Below are 17617 nucleotides of genomic sequence, written 5' to 3'. Positions count from 1 at the left end.
TTCTGCAAAGTACTGGGAATGTTAACTTTGCAAACTCAGATTTCTATGAGAGTGATGAACTTACGTTTCTACTAGGTAATAAACAGTCTCCAGGTTCATTAGCAGATATGTAGGAGATCATTAATATTAGGAGAGTCACTAGAAACATGAAGCAAGAGGAGTGGAGGGAATGTGAGGAAGAACTAAGCTGAAAACAGTTTTCTGTCCTTTCCATGGCTGCTCCTAAGATGTAGCACTGCACTCTGTCCCACAATTGAAGGTATTGTATTAATTCCAGGCTTTGAGGTAAATGAATTGCTAATGTTAAAACTGCCTGTGTTTGAAGATCTCTTTGTCACTTCTTAGCCTGTTTTGTCAAAATCAACTCCTTTAACTTTTAAAAAATTTCTTTCCTTAGATAAAGCACCAAGGCAGATTCTAATTCATTTATAAGCTTTTCTTCTCAACAGTGAAATACAGAAAAATCAGTATCTAACGGTTTTTGTGCAAAGCTCAGTAAATAATAGATTTCATTTTTTCATTCTAAAAGCCAAAACTTAAAAAGCTTGTGCCATTAGGTTTTGCCAAAGATTACTAGCAATTAAACTAGAAATGATGGTAACGCTACAGGCCCCCCAAAAAGAGTATCAAGAAATCAACTATTGATAATTAAAATAAACGGTTACATCTGATTTACAGTAGCAGGTGCAAGAAAGGTGACAGCTAATGGATGCAACATACCTCTATGATTCTTCACAATTTCACAGCTCTTGGGCTTGTGGGGATGTATATGTTGATGTGTGTAAACATAATTTAGATGAGGATTATGTTTCAGATCTATTGATCTAAGGTACACTTTTCATGAATAACCTAAGATATGAATGTTTGGGTTGAACAAGCATAAATGAGAGGAGGTTCTTTCATATTTGAGCTTTGTGGATAGAAACTCAGCTTCTCCTTATTACTGTTATTTTTTCAAGCTACTTGAACTAGACAGATAATTTGCTTATGTCAAGACCTAGGGATTGGGACATATTATCCCATCTAAATACTTAAAATATATATTTAGTATGGCATTGTCACCTTGGAGACCAGCAGAAATAAGAAGCATATTGCAGATGAGCAAAATTTAGTCCTGAGAATATTTGCTTAGCTCATTAGCTATTAGGTAATAGTCTAGCTATGTATATGTAGTTGTATGCATAGCTTTGTAAATGCCTACTTGAAATATTACTAAATCATTTTATAATACAATTTTTAAAAATCCCTGCCTGGAAAGTTTTATGGAATCCATTTGTTTATGCTCCAAGCAAAGATATGTAAGTAACAGCATCAAATTAGACTCAATTCAGTCACAGTTGCTATAGTTTTTGCCAATAATTTTTATTTTAACCTATGCAAATTTCTGAAGAATTACCAATGTGTAATTTATTGACATGCATTATTTTTGGTGGATATTTATTTTTAATAGAAACATCACAAGTCTATATATAATATGGATGAAGATAATTTATAAACTAATACCATAGAATTTATGTCTTCAGAAATATTCTCATCTAAAGAATATCTCTTTAAAAATACATATAACATTTTAGTACAGAATAAAATACTGTACAGAAAGCCAAAAACTGGGTAACTTTTTGTTCTCTTCTAAATGAGAATACAATGATTTTGCTAATAAAGTTATTTTTGGAATAGTTTTTGTCAGAATAGCAACAAGCACTAATGTTACTCATTGTTTATTGGCTGAGATGTTCACAGAAATTGTGTGCTAAAAATTATCAGGAGAACAAGGGAAGGAGCTGTGTGCGGTATTGAGGAATTCTCATTTCTGTCATGGGCAAGAGCAACAGTTGCTGTTGCTACCTCTCCCCAGTAAAGATACTTATTTCTCTGGCAGGAAAGGTGATACTCTTTTCGGGACTGCTACTTTAAAGTGTATTATCAACAAGTTCAACTGGAAATAAAATTAATTTTCTTTAGAAAATACCAGTGGTCAACAGAAGCTCCTACCTTTTATTGTTCCCCATGTTAACATAAAACAACTTTTTTTTTTTGAGACAGGGTCTCACTTTGTCATCCAGTCTGGAGTGCAATGGCGTGATCTTGGCTCACTGCACTCTGACTTCCAGGGCTCAAGTGATCCTCCCAGCTCAGTCTCCTGAATAGCTGAAACTACAGGCACGCACCACCACACCCGCTGATTTTTGCATTTTTTTTTGTAGTGATGGGGTTTTGCCACGTTGTCCAGACTGGTCTTGAACTCCTGGGCTCAAGCGATTTTTCTTTCCCCCAGCTACCGCCCCACCCTGCTGGTCTCCCAAAGTGAGTGCTGGGATTACAGGATTGAGCCCTCGTGCCCAGCCATAAAATGCCTTTTAAGCGAAACTTTTTTTTGTTGATGTCCTTTCTCGAATTTATGTGTTCTTATTTCCTTTCTGTGTCAAAAGAGAAGCACATACCATTTAATTTTTAATAAAGCTTTCTCAGGGGCATTATTTAAAGAAATCTTCATATTTAATTAAATATTTTAAGATAATTGTGTATTATTTTCTACTTTTATATTGACATTAATTCCTGACAATTTGCCATGGTTATGACGTATATTTCTTAGCTAAGTAATCTTAACTGTGTTGCTCTTCTATAAAAGGCGTAACAATCTACTCTCCAAGATGTCAAATGAATCCACCCTATAGATGAAACATTTTGAGATAATTAGAATTGTTATTATTATGATGGCCAAAACCACAACTACTTTTGTACCACCCTAATATATACATAAAATATGCATTCTGGTCACTACTCACCAAATATTTTTAAAATATGAAATTTCTCTTCTCAAAATACATGCATAGTTTCCTCCAACAAGCCCCAAAATACCATTGAGTTGAATGGTAGCTATTTTACCTATAGAAGAGGCTCACTGACCCTCTTAAGAACTTCACCAAGTTCACTGGGTTATAATAACACTTGCTTATCTCTTTGAATTGCTTTCAGATCTAGGAACTAATAGTAGGAGGAGTGCTGTGTTGCCTGTTAAAAATATACGAACATTAGGTGGTAGTCCACAGGGTAAACCAGCTACCTGAGCATAGGCAGAAAATTGCCTGCCAGTTGGCATTCATAATATTAACATTTCCATAAGCACGAAGCATACCTCTTTCAGGATTAAGGAGTCATGCTCTTCTCATGCATGGGGGTGAATAGCATTTCCTCAGGATTTGGGTGGTTTGTTGAGAATGGAAACTCATTCTCATGAGCATACTGACATTGAATAAGAGGACGTGTAGATAGAATAAACATGAATGTAGTTTCAGGAGAAAAAGGCCAGACACACAGAACTGACAAGAACTTTGTCACCACCAAATTGAGATCTAGTCTCAGCAAAAAATGTGAATAAACAAAAGAAAGCTAATATTGGAAATGTGCTTATAACTAAAATGTGTTTTTCAGAGCGCTGTAAATGTAAGCCTATTAGAGCTACACAGAAGACTTATTTCCGGAACAATTACAACTATGGTAAGGAAAACTTCATGGTTGATGTATAAACTGCTGTGTTAAGAAAGGTGTGTGGGTGCCTCCATGAGTATGTGCACACGTAAATGAGTGGAGCCATTTAAGAGTAAGGCTTAAAAACAGAAGGACAACTTTTAGGAGTGTAGTCCCTCCCTCTGCCCCAACCAATTAAAATGTCTCACATGGGCAAAATGTTTAACACTTGGTTGATGCTGAAGCATATCAGGCAGTATTGTCATCCTACAGCCATACACTTAAGTACACAGAGATCAAGATAGACGGGACTCTTCCCTACCAGGAGGCTGAAGGAGGATTTGAGCTCAAGTTGGGTTGCATAGGCCATCAGTTGTGCTTCACTGGGTGAACAGCAGAGCACTTTGATGTATAAGGAACTGTTAAAAGACTCAAACTTGATTTCTTCAGTCAGCATATCCCATGAAAAACACTGACAAATTTGGAAAGTAACACTTGTAGAAGTTGTTGGTATTCAGCTAAGGAAATGTGTTGTTATCTAGCTTGACTTAAAATCCGACATTCTAATAAACTAAATATTAATTGAAGAGCCACCAATCCAAATGTAGCTGACAAACGTAACTGAAGGATTAAAAAGCCTGCCATTTTTGTGCCAGGGACTGTGCTAAGTGATTTCCATACATTATCTTTAATTTTCTCAGCTGCCCCATGAGCTATATTACCGTCCCGATTTTATCAATGATTATTAAACCTAAGTTGTCCCTTCTTTGATTGTTCACAATGTACTTTTGGATGCTGGTGTATATTTTAGAGTCATAAATTTATTTATACAGTCATTATATTTAGAAAGAGCTATTAACAGAGCTTTCCGGTTGATACATAAGGGACTGATATTTACTGTATTCCATAGGCATTTTGATTTTTTCTAATATCTATGGTATTAATAAAAGGTATGTTACTATCTCTGCATAAGACTATTGATGTTGAATCAATGAGTAAACATGGAGATTAAACAGAATTTTACAATGGACCTTATTAAAATAAGGGTTTTATTATTGCATTTATATACACTATTTTTAAGTACATAGGATATATAGAGCAGATTTATTTTTTCTATACTTTTGGGAATTGAAAGGAGAGAAATGAATAACACTGTAAGAGTTCCCTTCAATATCTTTCAAAATGCAGTGTATTAAAAAATATAAAGTTGAAAATTTTTGATTTAGTTAAATCTCTTTAAAACAAATCTACCTTGTTTCCCAAGTTTTTCTTCAATGGAATTAATTTTTATGTTTTGTTTGCTACTACTCCTAAGAGGAATGTAGCTTTTCTTAGTCAATGATGGATGCTTTTTCTAAGTTTGTAAGGTTATGTTTATGTAAGAAGTCAAATGCCTGGCTGCTTATCTAAGAACCTGCTTCTTTACAGATTGATGTGAAGAAGAACCCTAGGGAAAAGGGAGGCCTTAATTTCTAGGAGATTAGCTTGTTAAGATTGAAAAACGCTATATGAACTTTTATATACTGTAACACTAAGAATAAAAACATATACATTTTATATCAGGGAAATGTAATTATTTATATTTATTTTGTGTATCCTATTATCAAGTTTTATTTTATCTAGCTTCTTTAGTGCTGCAATGGTTGTTGCTGTTATTTTTGTTAAAAGTGGAATGACAAGTCATGGAAAATGAAGATCGTAGAGAAGGTAGCTGAATGAATATCATAAAATAAAATGGGATATGGATTATAATTAATGGAAAGGAGCAGATAATTTCTTTTTTGTAGCCAAGTAATAGCTAAGTTGATCATAGTTTCAGGATTGTCATTTGTCTGGGCTTTACTTACAGTTTCTTTGGGAAAGGGAGGTACTCAAATGATTAAACAGAAGGAAGAACTCTGAAAAGGAAGTATATTTTACTTCCAAAATATTTTTGTCTTCTGCATGCGTCCATGGAGAAAGCAAGTCAAGGTGGGAGCAGTTGGAAATTCAGACAAAACCTCTATTTCATTTAGATTAATTCTGGGAAAAACTCCTTAAGTGTTAACAAAATTACTTGAGTGAAAAAGTAGGTCTTGTAGAAAGATATTTATTTTGGAATGGGTACATGTACTAAAAATTTCTAATGAAAATAGTAGACACTGGGTAAATAAATCATTAGTTTGAGAACATTTGCACAGTTCACTAATCTCTAATAGCTGATGGATGCTATGAAGCACGTTCACTTAAGCCAGGACACACAAAAATGCCTGCTAGCTGGGGTTGTGAATGTCTCCCAAATGGCATTTCAAAAAGGGCAGTCTTATCTTTTGTTAAATACAGAATAGGGAGAACATGAATAGAAAGGGGCTCCACTTGCCAGTCAAACCAAGTGAGGACAGTTGGGTAGTTACAGTTTGTTTGCTACACGTTCTCATATTTGAGGCAACCAATTCTCTGAAGACTGAAATGTGCAGCTTTTAGAATTCATTAGTCATTTAATTTCTGTCGTGTGTGTTGTACTGGTAGAATAAGTTTGTGTGATGAAATTGGAGCATTAATGGGGGGAATGGTTGATCAGCTGGTTTTATATTTTTCACAGATTACCTTCTTCTAATCCTTTATAGTCCAAAACCTCTAAAATATGTGGGAAGGTACTCAGATTAAAGTGGTTTGCAATTATGTGCCTAAGAAGTTTTTGAAACATTGACTCATTTGGATAAACCGTGTTTTCCTCTATATAATGTCCATGGATAGTGAACTGGAGCAATAAGGGCACTGGGAGAAATGCCATTGGCTTTTCACTAATTGACATTTTTACTTCTTTCTTCATGTTTTAAAACTTCTCTTTTTAAAAGCTCATTTACTAGAAGCAGGAATCTCAACAACTTGACTCTTTTAAAAGGGAGAGATACAGAAAAGAAGCAGATCTGTACTTTCTAGATTCTGAGTCATATACTTTAACTTTGCAACTGAAGGCAATTTGTTGTTACATTGATAAGTAAAACAACTCTTGTGAGATAAATTGGGTGCCAATATATCCATCAAGAGAGGTAGAATAGTGCTATTGACATTTGAGAATATATTCCATAGCACATGAGGGAAAGGAATGTTGGAGTGTCTGACTTCAAAGCAGATGGAGGAAATAAGATCTAGTGGTGACAATTTTCATTCAAGAAGTAAATATAGCCCGCTTAGAGGAGAATATAAAAGATAATCTGTACTGAGCACAAAGGAAAAAAGGACCTAATATCTGAACAAAGAAGAAAATGTAGCCCACCTAAAGGAGAATATAAAAGATAATCTGTACTGACCACAAAGAAAGAAAGGAGCTAATATCTGAGCAGCGAGCTGAGATGAGGAAGGTGAAAAGATTGGAGAACCAGTTTGGGAACACTATTGAGCAGGACAATTTTATAACACTAAAGAGGCCACCACTTGAGAAAACCTGTTAATAAACCTGATAAAAGAATGTCAACAAGGAATAAAGCGTATTTAAGTACTAGGTCTTTTCATACAGTAAAATTAACCTAGTTTAAATTCCTGTTGGCAGGAATTGGAACAGCACATGCATATATAAACATCCAAAATGGAATTTTAGAGAAAAATTATATCAGATTATTGACTCAGTTTTTGATTCTCTAAATGAATTTCTCAAAAGCACATGCACACACATGCATAAATACATGTGAATATATACATAGCCACAAATTGGAAAGGGAGAAGGGCTGGGCATTAGGAGGTCAGGTGTGTTGTTTTATGTCACACACTACAGTCTAAGGCAAAAATATCTGGCTGACTTTTCTGTTCCATTCATTGAATATCAAGTGGATAAGAATTAACCAAAGAGAAGCCTACTTTGGCTTTTTTTGAATGGGGCACCTATTATGTGTCATATTATTATCAGTTTTTCTTGTCTTTTATCCCAGTCATTCGGGCTAAAGTGAAAGAGATAAAGACTAAGTGCCATGATGTGACTGCAGTAGTGGAAGTGAAGGAGATTCTAAAGTCTTCTCTGGTAAACATTCCACGGGATACTGTTAACCTCTATACCAGCTCTGGCTGCCTCTGCCCTCCACTTAATGTTAATGAGGAATATATCATCATGGGCTATGAAGATGAGGAACGTTCCAGGTAATTCACTCTTTAAGGATACAGAATAACTACTTTGCTCATCCCACCCTCATTGCATTTCTCTCTAGAGATCTTACCCTCGCATTTTTACACTGGGATCTGTCTACCTTCTTGGGGATTACAGATAAGTTTTACTTGGGTTTCTTGATTTCATATATGGAATGGGTGTATGTGTGTAGTCTATAGGTTTACATTTTTCTTGGGAGAGGGACCATGACTTCCTTTGTTTCTTAAAGGGGTCTGTGACTCACAAATTGTTAATAATTACTGTTCTAAATCTTAGCTGTCCTATTCAAGAATAAACATATAAGTCTTTCTTGGCACTGTTTTCTTGTACTTTTCAGTAACAGGTTTTAATTTTTCAAAAATGGTTGCTTCTTTTAAAAATCAGATTACTCTTGGTGGAAGGCTCTATAGCTGAGAAATGGAAGGATCGACTTGGTAAAAAAGTTAAGGTAAGCCTGTATTTTATATTTGAAGTAATACACAGAAAACAAAAGTAGAAAACCAGCCATCTGTCATTGAAGTGAAATAGCTGCCTTCAACCATAGGAGAAATATTAAAATTTAGTATGCATATATTTATATACTCCAAGAGCTGAATTTGTCTTTCATGTCTATTTTATTTAAGGAATGAATTCCCTGTATGTGTATCAGAGATCTAACTACAGTTGCCCTAATGTCTCTTCACAAGGAGTCTAGCTGTAGTCCAGTCCTGGTCAGGTGGTTCCATGGTGTCAGGCTCCTTTCAGCTTATGGCTCTACCATTTTTAAAGGCATCGCTTTCATACTCATGTTCACCCGGAGGTCACAAGATGGCTGCTCTGCCTCTAATCTCATGTCTACATTTCAGGCAGGAAAAAGAGGAGGTAAAAGGGATTTCCAAGAGCCTCATCAAGCAACTTTTACTTAGCTGCAAAACAGGCTAGGAAATGTAGTCCTTTTTAAACCTGGGGATATTGCTTCTTTGAACACACTGCAGTTTGTGAGAAGGGGAGAATAAATGATGGGAAGGAAAATAAACAATGATGTCCAATGAATAAACACCAATTCCTATGTACAAAGTGTAGCTACATTCATCTCTGTATAAAAGATCTGAACAAATTAGGTCCTTAGAGCAGTAATGTAGCCTTATTTTTAAGCCAATAACTCTTAGATTGTGGAGTTGATACATTTTTTAAAATCACGTAGTACATTACTGTATTATAGAAGGTTTTGTTTCTTCTTACTGCACTAAGCAAATCTGTTTTAAAGAAAAGAATAGGGTGGGGGAATGCATAGGGGGACAAAAAAATCTCAAAGGCTGTGTGGGTGGGTGGGGGGAGTGGGAACTGTAGCACACGTAATACATCCTCTTCCTTCTGCAAGTCTGAAGTCTTGGGAAACATTTACATGGTAAGTTAAACACCCCTGGGTGGTTTATCTTCTACATCTGGCACTTGACACGGCAGACACGTTTGGGTTTAAGTGACCTACGAAAATGCAGAGGGCATTATTCTGTAAGGAGAAGCTACCCTCCAGTAAGTTCTTCCCCCCTTCAGTAGATTTATCAAAAGTGAGATGCATTTCAAGTTCAGACTTGTGGGCATTCTCTCTGCATCTCTCTTCAATTAGTTTGGTGTTTATTAAAGAAAAAAGTGGCTCTTGTTCAGTATGTTGGAATCTCTTACTGTCTTTTTAATTTGGTTTTCTGCTTGCTAATGCAGAACAGGAATTTGTCCTAAATTCCTGTACCAGTTGGAAGAGCTTTCAATATCCCTGCTGCAAAGCATGTAACAAGGCTTACTGCTCCTCTTTTGGTACCAAAACAATATCATTGGGTTGTTGACAGGATACATGGCTTGTTTGTCCTGTTTCCCATTGCTTTCTGCAATATTTCCCATTATTTTCTGCAGGGGACTTGCAGAGTTATTATTGTAAAGTCATTTATATTCTTAGTCTCGATTTAAATATTCTAAAGGAAAGAAACCAATGATTTGAACAATTTTAAATTCATATGCAGATATTGAGGGCTAAAGAGTTTGGGTAGAAAATCTCCTTTGGCCAGAATTATTGAGATTCATATTTTAGTTTTCCAGTCGATTTGAAGATGTGTAAAAAGAGCTTTATCGAGGGTGTTATTTTTTCAATCAAATCTGCTCTTTGCTGAGTTTTGCTCTCAGTGGATAAATCAAGAATAAGGTTTATGAGAAACCTTATTATTATGTTTTTTTCATGCAAATGGTTGTTTACCTAAGTCTCTTATAGCAGACTATTCAAGATGTTTGGACTTCCTTAGGAAGGTGAGAATCAGGCTGTTTTTAAAAAATGAAGACAAGATTGTGGAGTAAAATATACTAAAATGAAGAATTACTTTCAATAATGGAAAAACAATAACAAATTTACTATGTGCTAAGCACTTTATATTTTTATCAATCTTCAGATGTATCTTCTACTTATAAGTAGATTCTATTATCAGTTCCAATATATACATGATGAAAATAAGGTCTAGTAAGTTCAAGAACTTCACACAGTAAGTGGTGGAGTTAGAATTTGAACTTGGGCCATCTGACCCAAGGATCTGATGGTCCTTGCTGTTTAAAGTGTAGTCCCAGGACCAGCAACATAGGTATCACCCGGGAGCTTGTTAGCAATGAAAATCTTGGGCCCTGTCTCAGACCTACTGAATGAAATTGCAATTTTAACAAATTCCCCATATGATATCTGTGTCTGAAGTTTGGGAAGTACAGCTATAGTTTGTATTCCCTACCTATCCTCATGTAATATAACTTCCATTTTACTTAAATTACATAAAAACATTATGGACATTAATATGAAATGTTACTAAACTTGATTGTGTTTATTAAAAACATTGTTAATGCCTGCTTTGTAACACTTAGAATGAGGGCAAGACCTTGTCTGTTTTATTCGTTGTACTTGGTGGATATTACTTAGAAAAATATTTTTGAGACCTCCCCATCCCTCAAAAAAATTTCCATTGTTTTTCAGTGCTCAAATCACATAGATTTTAAAAGGCTATGTTCTTACATGTATTAAGAGAGGATGTTGAAAAATAGCCTTCCCTTCAAATTCTGTGTGTAAATCTTCCATTTGTTGAGTACCTGTGAAGCATCAGCCTCCTGGCTGTTACGTCAGGAAATACCCAGAGATATAGGGAGATATTTCTGTCATCATTTACAGACATGGATATTTTAAGTTTAAGGTTTGATAAGAAAGCATTACTAAATATATTATAGATGGGCAACTTTGTGCTCATTAAAATAAGAGAATAATGTTCATATTGCATCAGTTTTCTTGTTACCCTGGGAGATAGATTTATACTTTTGGAAAAGTAGCAAAATGTTTCAGAGATCTGACCTTCAGTCTGACCCAGTTGTTAGAATCGTGGCAATGATGACCCTGGTGATACGTGCTTGTGACTATTTTCTATTTTACATTTCACAGCGCTGGGATATGAAGCTTCGTCATCTTGGACTCAGTAAAAGTGATTCTAGCAATAGTGATTCCACTCAGAGTCAGAAGTCTGGCAGGAACTCGAACCCCCGGCAAGCACGCAACTAAATCCCGAAATACAAAAAGTAACATCAGTGGACTTCCTATTAAGACTTACTTGCATTGCTGGACTAGCAAAGGAAAATTGCACTATTGCACATCATATTCTATTGTTTACTACAAAAATCATGTGATAACTGATTATTACTTCTATTTCTCTTTTGGTTTCTGCTTTTCCCTTCCCCCAACCCCTTTGTAATGGTTTGGGGGCAGACTCTTAAATATATTGTGAGTTTTCTATTTCACTAATCATAAGAAAAACTGTTCTTTTGCAATAATAATAAATTAAACATGCTGATACCAGAGGCTCTTTGCTGGAGTCCCCAGATGTTAATTTACTTTCTGCACCCCACTTGGGAATGCAATATTGGATGCAAAGAGAGGTTTCTGGTATACACAGAAAGCTAGATATGCCGTAAAACATACTCTGCCGATCTAATTACAGCCTTATTTTTGTATGCCTTTTGCCATTCTCCTCCTGCTTAGACTTCCAAATGTTTATAAAGGTAAAATGGCAGTTTGAACTCGAATGTGACACAGGCAAAGCAATCAAGCACCAGGAAGCGTTTATGAGGAAACAACACACAAGATGAATTATTTTTGAGATTGGCAGGAAGCAAAATAAATAGGAGCTTAAGAAAGAACATTTTGCCTGATTGAGAAGCACAACTGAAACCAGTAGCCGCTGGGGTGTTAATGGTAGCATTCTTCTTTTGGCAATACATTTGACTTGTTCATGAATATATTAATCAGCATTAGGGAAACGAATTATAACTAGACATCTGCTGTTATCACCATAGTTTTGTTTAATTTGCTTCCTTTTAAATAAACTCATTGGTGAAAGTCTTTATTTTTTTCTTGTCTTTTAAAAGAAATCAGAATTGCTGTATTGACCGGGAAAAGATTACATACGCATATGCACCAGGGTGTTAGTTTTTAAAAGTACATAGCTCTATAAAATGCTGTAGATTTAGATGATGAAATGTGCAGGGTTTGGTTTTGTTTTTTTCTGGTGTGTGTGTGTTTGTATTTGTGTACATGTGTGTCCGTGCACTCACACCCAAGGTGGATTAAAATACAGGCCTGCAAACTGGCCTGCATGTTGTCATTTGGATTTATGCTGCTTAATGCTCAGTGAAGAATGTCTAGTAAAATGAATTATGGTTGTCAGGAGAGAGGTTATTTGACTTTTGAACCAATTGCACATTTCCCATTACCCAAGCTGCAGTGAGATCCCAGGGGCCGTGGTGACCAAATGATGCTTTTATACATGGTCCCTAGCTTACAATGATTCAATTTACAATGCTTCAATTTAACAATTTTTTGACTTACAGTGGGTTTATCAGGATGTAACCCAATTTCAACTTATGATATTTTCAATTTAGAATGGGTTTATCCAGATGTAACCCCATCGTAAATGGAGGAGCATCTGTACTTCCTTCCTCCAGCAGAGTTCCTTAGAGCCTGGGCCAATTACTTGAAAGTCTCATTCTCTGCCATTTACATGTGTGTTATTAGTAGAACCAAATTTCTAAGCTGTGGTGTGCTGAAATTAAAATGCTTATGAGGCAAAAATAGTGCTATGTTTCCTTCGACAAGGATAATCGAGCAAGGATGAAATTCATTAGTGAACAAAAGTTTCCTAAAATGGTAAATAATCATCTATCCAAATGTTCTCTTTTAAAAGTGTGAGCTGGGTGTGGTGGGTGCACCTGTAATCCCCCCACTTGGGAGGCTGAGGAAGGAAGATGGAGAGAGCCCATGAAGTTGAAGCTGCAGTAAGCAACGATTGTGGCCACTGCACTCCAGCGTAGGTGATAGAGCATGACCCTGTCTCTGTAACAACAAAAATGTGAAAGTTGATTCTACAAATGAGTCATTCGTGTCATACCCAACTAAAATGGAGTTGGGAGGCCATGGGGAAAGGCACCCAGGTCCTGTTCAGGGAACTGATTTTTCAGTACAACAGAAAAGCCACGAAGACTTCACTCGAACCTTAAGATAAAGTTACCTAGTAGCTGCTGCCACTCACCAATCAGAACTTGCTAAATCCTACAAGACACTCCTGGCTCCAGTGAACTTTCATTCAAAACCATTTAGATCACCTTCCTCTCTTCCCCAATAAAACCCCAGCCTTTCTCTTTGTTCTTTGAACACACCTAGAGGCTACACTGGTTTGTGTGCCCAGAATTACAATTGTAATTCTTATATTCCCAAATAAACCCTTTACTTGGAGATTGATCTCTCTATATTTAAAGGTGACAGAATAAGGAAACATTCCTGCCTTCTGATTGACTCTCTTACGCCAACAATTTCCCCAGCCCCAGAAGAAAACATTCCCACCTTTGCCTATAGGACTGCATAGTTTTTTGAGCTTCCAAAAGACCACTTCCAAAGGGCTTGCCATCTGCTCGTTGTTGCTGTATTCTCAGATGGCAAGGACATCTCTTTTGAGGTGCTGATGTCATAGCCTTAAAAGGTGAGTTGGGTGTCACTGGGGAGTAATGAAGCACCACCGTGGAGGGACTGCCCCTGAGAATCTCTCTTCCTGGTATGTAAACCTCAACTTGAGCCTGAGGACAGAGGGGTAGAAAGCAGTGCTGGTGCCTCAGCCTGTTTTCCTCAGGCCTTCTCACGTTAACTCTGAAAAGAAGGACAAGAATTGACTACAGGAGAGGTTTAAAGAAACTGTTATCTCAAATCCACAACGTCAACTCTCTCAAAGAACAGTAAGCAATGTTAAGTAAGGAACTCTTTTGATGTATAAAAGCTGCAGATGTTTCCAGCGTCTGCAGTTTTTTTGTGGGGGTGAGGGTTGGGTAGAGGGGGTATGATCAGTTTCTGTGTAGGAATTTGACACACTTTATGCTTAATATAAACAAAAGATGGCCAGATTCTTAGATTTAGCAGTTTTGTTTTTTTTCTTAAACCACCTTCCATTTGGTGCCATTTTACAACCTACTGTTTTACCACTACCATCTATAGTGGTAATGTTGGATTTTGCCCATCTGTATGAGGCTTCTGTCAGCTGTTTAAACATTTCTAATGGTATAAAGTCCATGAATAAAGTACATTTGGTTTTTCAGTTTGATAGCTACAATATCTTCATTAATAAACTGTGCAGACCTCTTTTGGGAGGATGGCATGATTTATCATGATGGTCATGTTTCTCATCAGACTGCAAAACCATTTCTACTCTAGTTGCCATAGTACAAAGACATCTTGTTAATGCCTCTCTACAGGGTTTTCGTGCAGATACTAACTTTTAAAGCCACTAAAAATTTAATATACATGCATCCTTGTCAGGAACCTTGAGATTGATAAAATTTATATTTCTTTAGAAAATTGTATTCACCTTTGGGATTTTAATTTTCTTAGCCAAATAAAAGTCAGATGCATGCTGAATAAAGTAGCAAATATTTAAATAGCAGCAAACATGGATTCTCTTTTCATGGATACGTATTTTACTGTGTCACATACAATGTAATCTGATTCAGTGCCATATGTTGCACCCAGTGTTCAGGGGTGGGGTGAGACAAACTGTCTTTCCACATCTGTCATACATTAAGAAGGCAAATACAAAAGTTATAATCACTGTGCGCAAATCGCACTCCCTATTACCTTCTGCAAAAAATTATTTGCTATTACATTTCAACAAGTAAAATGACTAAAAGTATTTCAAGATTGATATTTAGCATGGAGTTTTAACATATTTTAATACACAAAAATTCAAGAAGGTGGTAAAAATAAAGCAGAGACTTCTAATATGGTGTTACTGAAATCTAGCCTATAAAATTTAAAAGTGTGGTTCCCAGATGTATTAATATTAACAAAAACAATATAGTCAAACCTTTCATAATTATCTGTTTGGGGTAATAACATCTAACAGTGGCGATAACTCTATACGAAACACTTGTGCATATGTTACCTCACTTAATCCTTGAAAGTTGTTGAAGTAGATGTTTTATTCCCATATAAGAGATTTTTTTTTAAAAAAAGAGGATTTAGAACTTCAGAGTTCTGTAAGTAGCAGAGCTGGGCTTTAGATCCTCATAATCCTATTTCCCAAATTATGTGTTTTCCACCATTGCAATTTCTGATAAAAAGGTAAATGCATCCTAGTATTGTAAAAAAAAGAAAAAGCATAGTGTCAGGCATATAGTGGTAGCTAATATTTCTTAAACTGAGGTCTACCAACTATGTCAGAAAACCTTTATAAGAGTCCCAACTCTAATGCAAGATACTGTCACTTCACCTCTTCAGGTTTCCTCCCTTATTAAATCAGACTTTCAGTAGAATTATTTCCATACAGGATGGGTAGGTGAATTAAGTAATTTTGGGGGCATTAATTGTTTTAAAATATGTGACTCTCAGTTTAAAAAGCATTCTTCAAAGTTTCTGTTTTCCCTTGAATTTGGAAAAAAGTAAACAGTTAATCTTATTTAACAACACCTGGAAGAAAGTTGAAATTAAAATTTGATAATTATTACAAATAAAACCAGAATGACTACTTCCATTGGGAACTCTCATTTCTCCTTTTTAGATTATGCCCCCTATTTTTCCCACCACCAGAGTCCTCCATAATCTAGAAAAACTATTCTACCTGACTAATTCCCCCTGCTTTTCATTCATAAGTATTTTCACTATGACAGGAATTCAACATGTTAACGCAAGACAACTAAACATGTTTTTCTTTGGATGAAATGCAAACATTTGTCATGTTTTTACTTAGGTGGTTGTTGAGAACTTGAGTTGTCCCATGAAGAAGGAAAGGTTGTGCTCAGGGAAGTTTGTCCAAAAAAAAAAAAAAAAAAAAAGATTTCTGGACTGTTGAGGAAACTGACACAGAAATGAAAGAAAATGCAGAAAAGAATTTCCTACTAACCACAGGGATGTGGAGGGGAATGATCCCACTCATTACACAGTGGTACTGCGGCCACTCTGGCAAACAGCCACCACCTCCCTCCCCACACACTTAGCATCATGATGTGGGATTAATGTTATGATTGCAGGGTTGGACTTAGGATAGTCTGGGACCTCAGCAAGGGTGGGTCGGGTGATGTCTGAAATATAGATTAGCTCTGAGATGTTAAGAAGTCAACGAAACAGGGAACAAAGGATTTCTTGTTTATACTGGGTGGTAAATCCAATAAATAAAGCAAATCCAGTTCACTCTAATGTCTTTATTTCTACATTGTTTTGGTGATTCTGAGGGAATCATGGCTTCCCAGAGATGGTATCCCTGTCCTAGCACTGAAAAGCAGAATTTGAGTTGAACTCTGGGAAAACTTGGCAAAAGGAAAGATCAGTATGAACGGAATTCCTGTTGGAAAACTTTCTCTAGGACCTAAAACTCAAGTAATAAGTCAAAGCTTTAAAAGATGCATGACGCTCCAGGTGAAGTCTTCTGCTAAAAAAACAACAAACATGTTTAAATTTGCCTTTTTCTTTCCTTCTCATTAATTACTGGAATTGCCATGAGTCCCTTGCTCTGTGAAGGTTTTTCTTTCTTTGAAAAGTCAAGATATGGTGTTTTGTAAGTGATCTAACCAGCCAGCTCTTTCTAATAAAACGTGGCCTAAGAGAAGAAAAACAAAACAAACCAAAACCAAAAAAACAAAAACAAAAAATAACCCTGAAAATATTATACCCACAAATACTGAATTGTCCTGTCTGCTTACATTCATCTCTTTCCCTCCTGGCCATTCTCACCTATTCTGCTTTTCCTCATATTGTTTGGCTAATTAAATCAAACACATACCCACAGGAATATTTTCAGAATTGCTAGAAGATCAGGCATGATGCAAATAGAACTATCTGATATTCTTTAAATTCATTGATCAATATCCATGAAGCTCATTTCGATTTCTTTCAGGTCATCAGCTCAGGCCGTCTTGTCCTGAGGTTTTCTTGCCTACACGATACCTGGAACCACAGCTGCCCACCCTCCTTCTTCCTTAGGGACAACGTTTGGAGACATTCAATCATTCAAAATGGCCCCCTCACCTTACCTCGAGAAGAGCTTTGGAGTTAGGGCACTAGGTTTCAAATTCTCACTTTGCAACTCATTGGCTGTTTAGCCTTACTTCCTCAAGATTAGGAGAGACGAGCTGGACTGATTCTCTTGGGCAGTGCCTGGAGCATGATAGGTGCTTAGCAGGAATCAGAGTCATTCCACCTTTTACTCCTGGATCCTCTCTATGAAGTACACACTTCTCTAGCAGGGTTCTAGTGAGTGCTCACTAAGCCCAGAAGAAAAATGGCTTTCAAGAGATCACACTTCCTGCCTGTTCTCTCTTCTCCATCTTTAAGATGCCGGACTCAAAAATTCTCAAGTTTTCCTCATATTGAAGATTCAAGTTCTTTTCCTTTCCCTCCAGTGAGGCAGGTTTGCTTAAAATGCAGCATGATCAAGAGACTGGACAAAAGATTCTGGAAAAACCATATAAGTACTCAAATCTACAAATATATCACTAATACAAATT

The 17617-nt window shown here is 36.3% G+C and overlaps 1 protein-coding gene across 2 annotated transcripts in view; it reads left to right on the top strand.

Annotated features, from left to right (window-relative positions):
* The window catches only part of FRZB (frizzled related protein), a 31393-nt gene extending 19414 nt beyond the window's left edge, over window positions 1-11979 (top strand). Inside the window, exons 3-6 of one of the 2 annotated variants that reach the window (XM_025404850.1) lie at window positions 3433-3498; window positions 7377-7574; window positions 7973-8036; window positions 11025-11979. In XM_025404850.1, coding sequence (XP_025260635.1) covers window positions 3433-3498; window positions 7377-7574; window positions 7973-7998 — 290 coding nt within the window. In that variant the 3' untranslated portion in view covers window positions 7999-8036; window positions 11025-11979. Of the gene's footprint in view, window positions 1-3432; window positions 3499-7376; window positions 7582-7972; window positions 8037-11024 lie in introns of both variants that reach the window. The other variant, XM_025404849.1, reaches the window with a different exon arrangement.
* Window positions 11980-17617: the final 5638 nt, after the last annotated feature.

Source organism: Theropithecus gelada, chromosome 12 (genome assembly GCF_003255815.1).
Source record: "Theropithecus gelada isolate Dixy chromosome 12, Tgel_1.0, whole genome shotgun sequence".
Taxonomy (NCBI): domain Eukaryota; kingdom Metazoa; phylum Chordata; class Mammalia; order Primates; family Cercopithecidae; genus Theropithecus; species Theropithecus gelada.
This window is presented reverse-complemented; position numbering and strand designations above follow the sequence as displayed.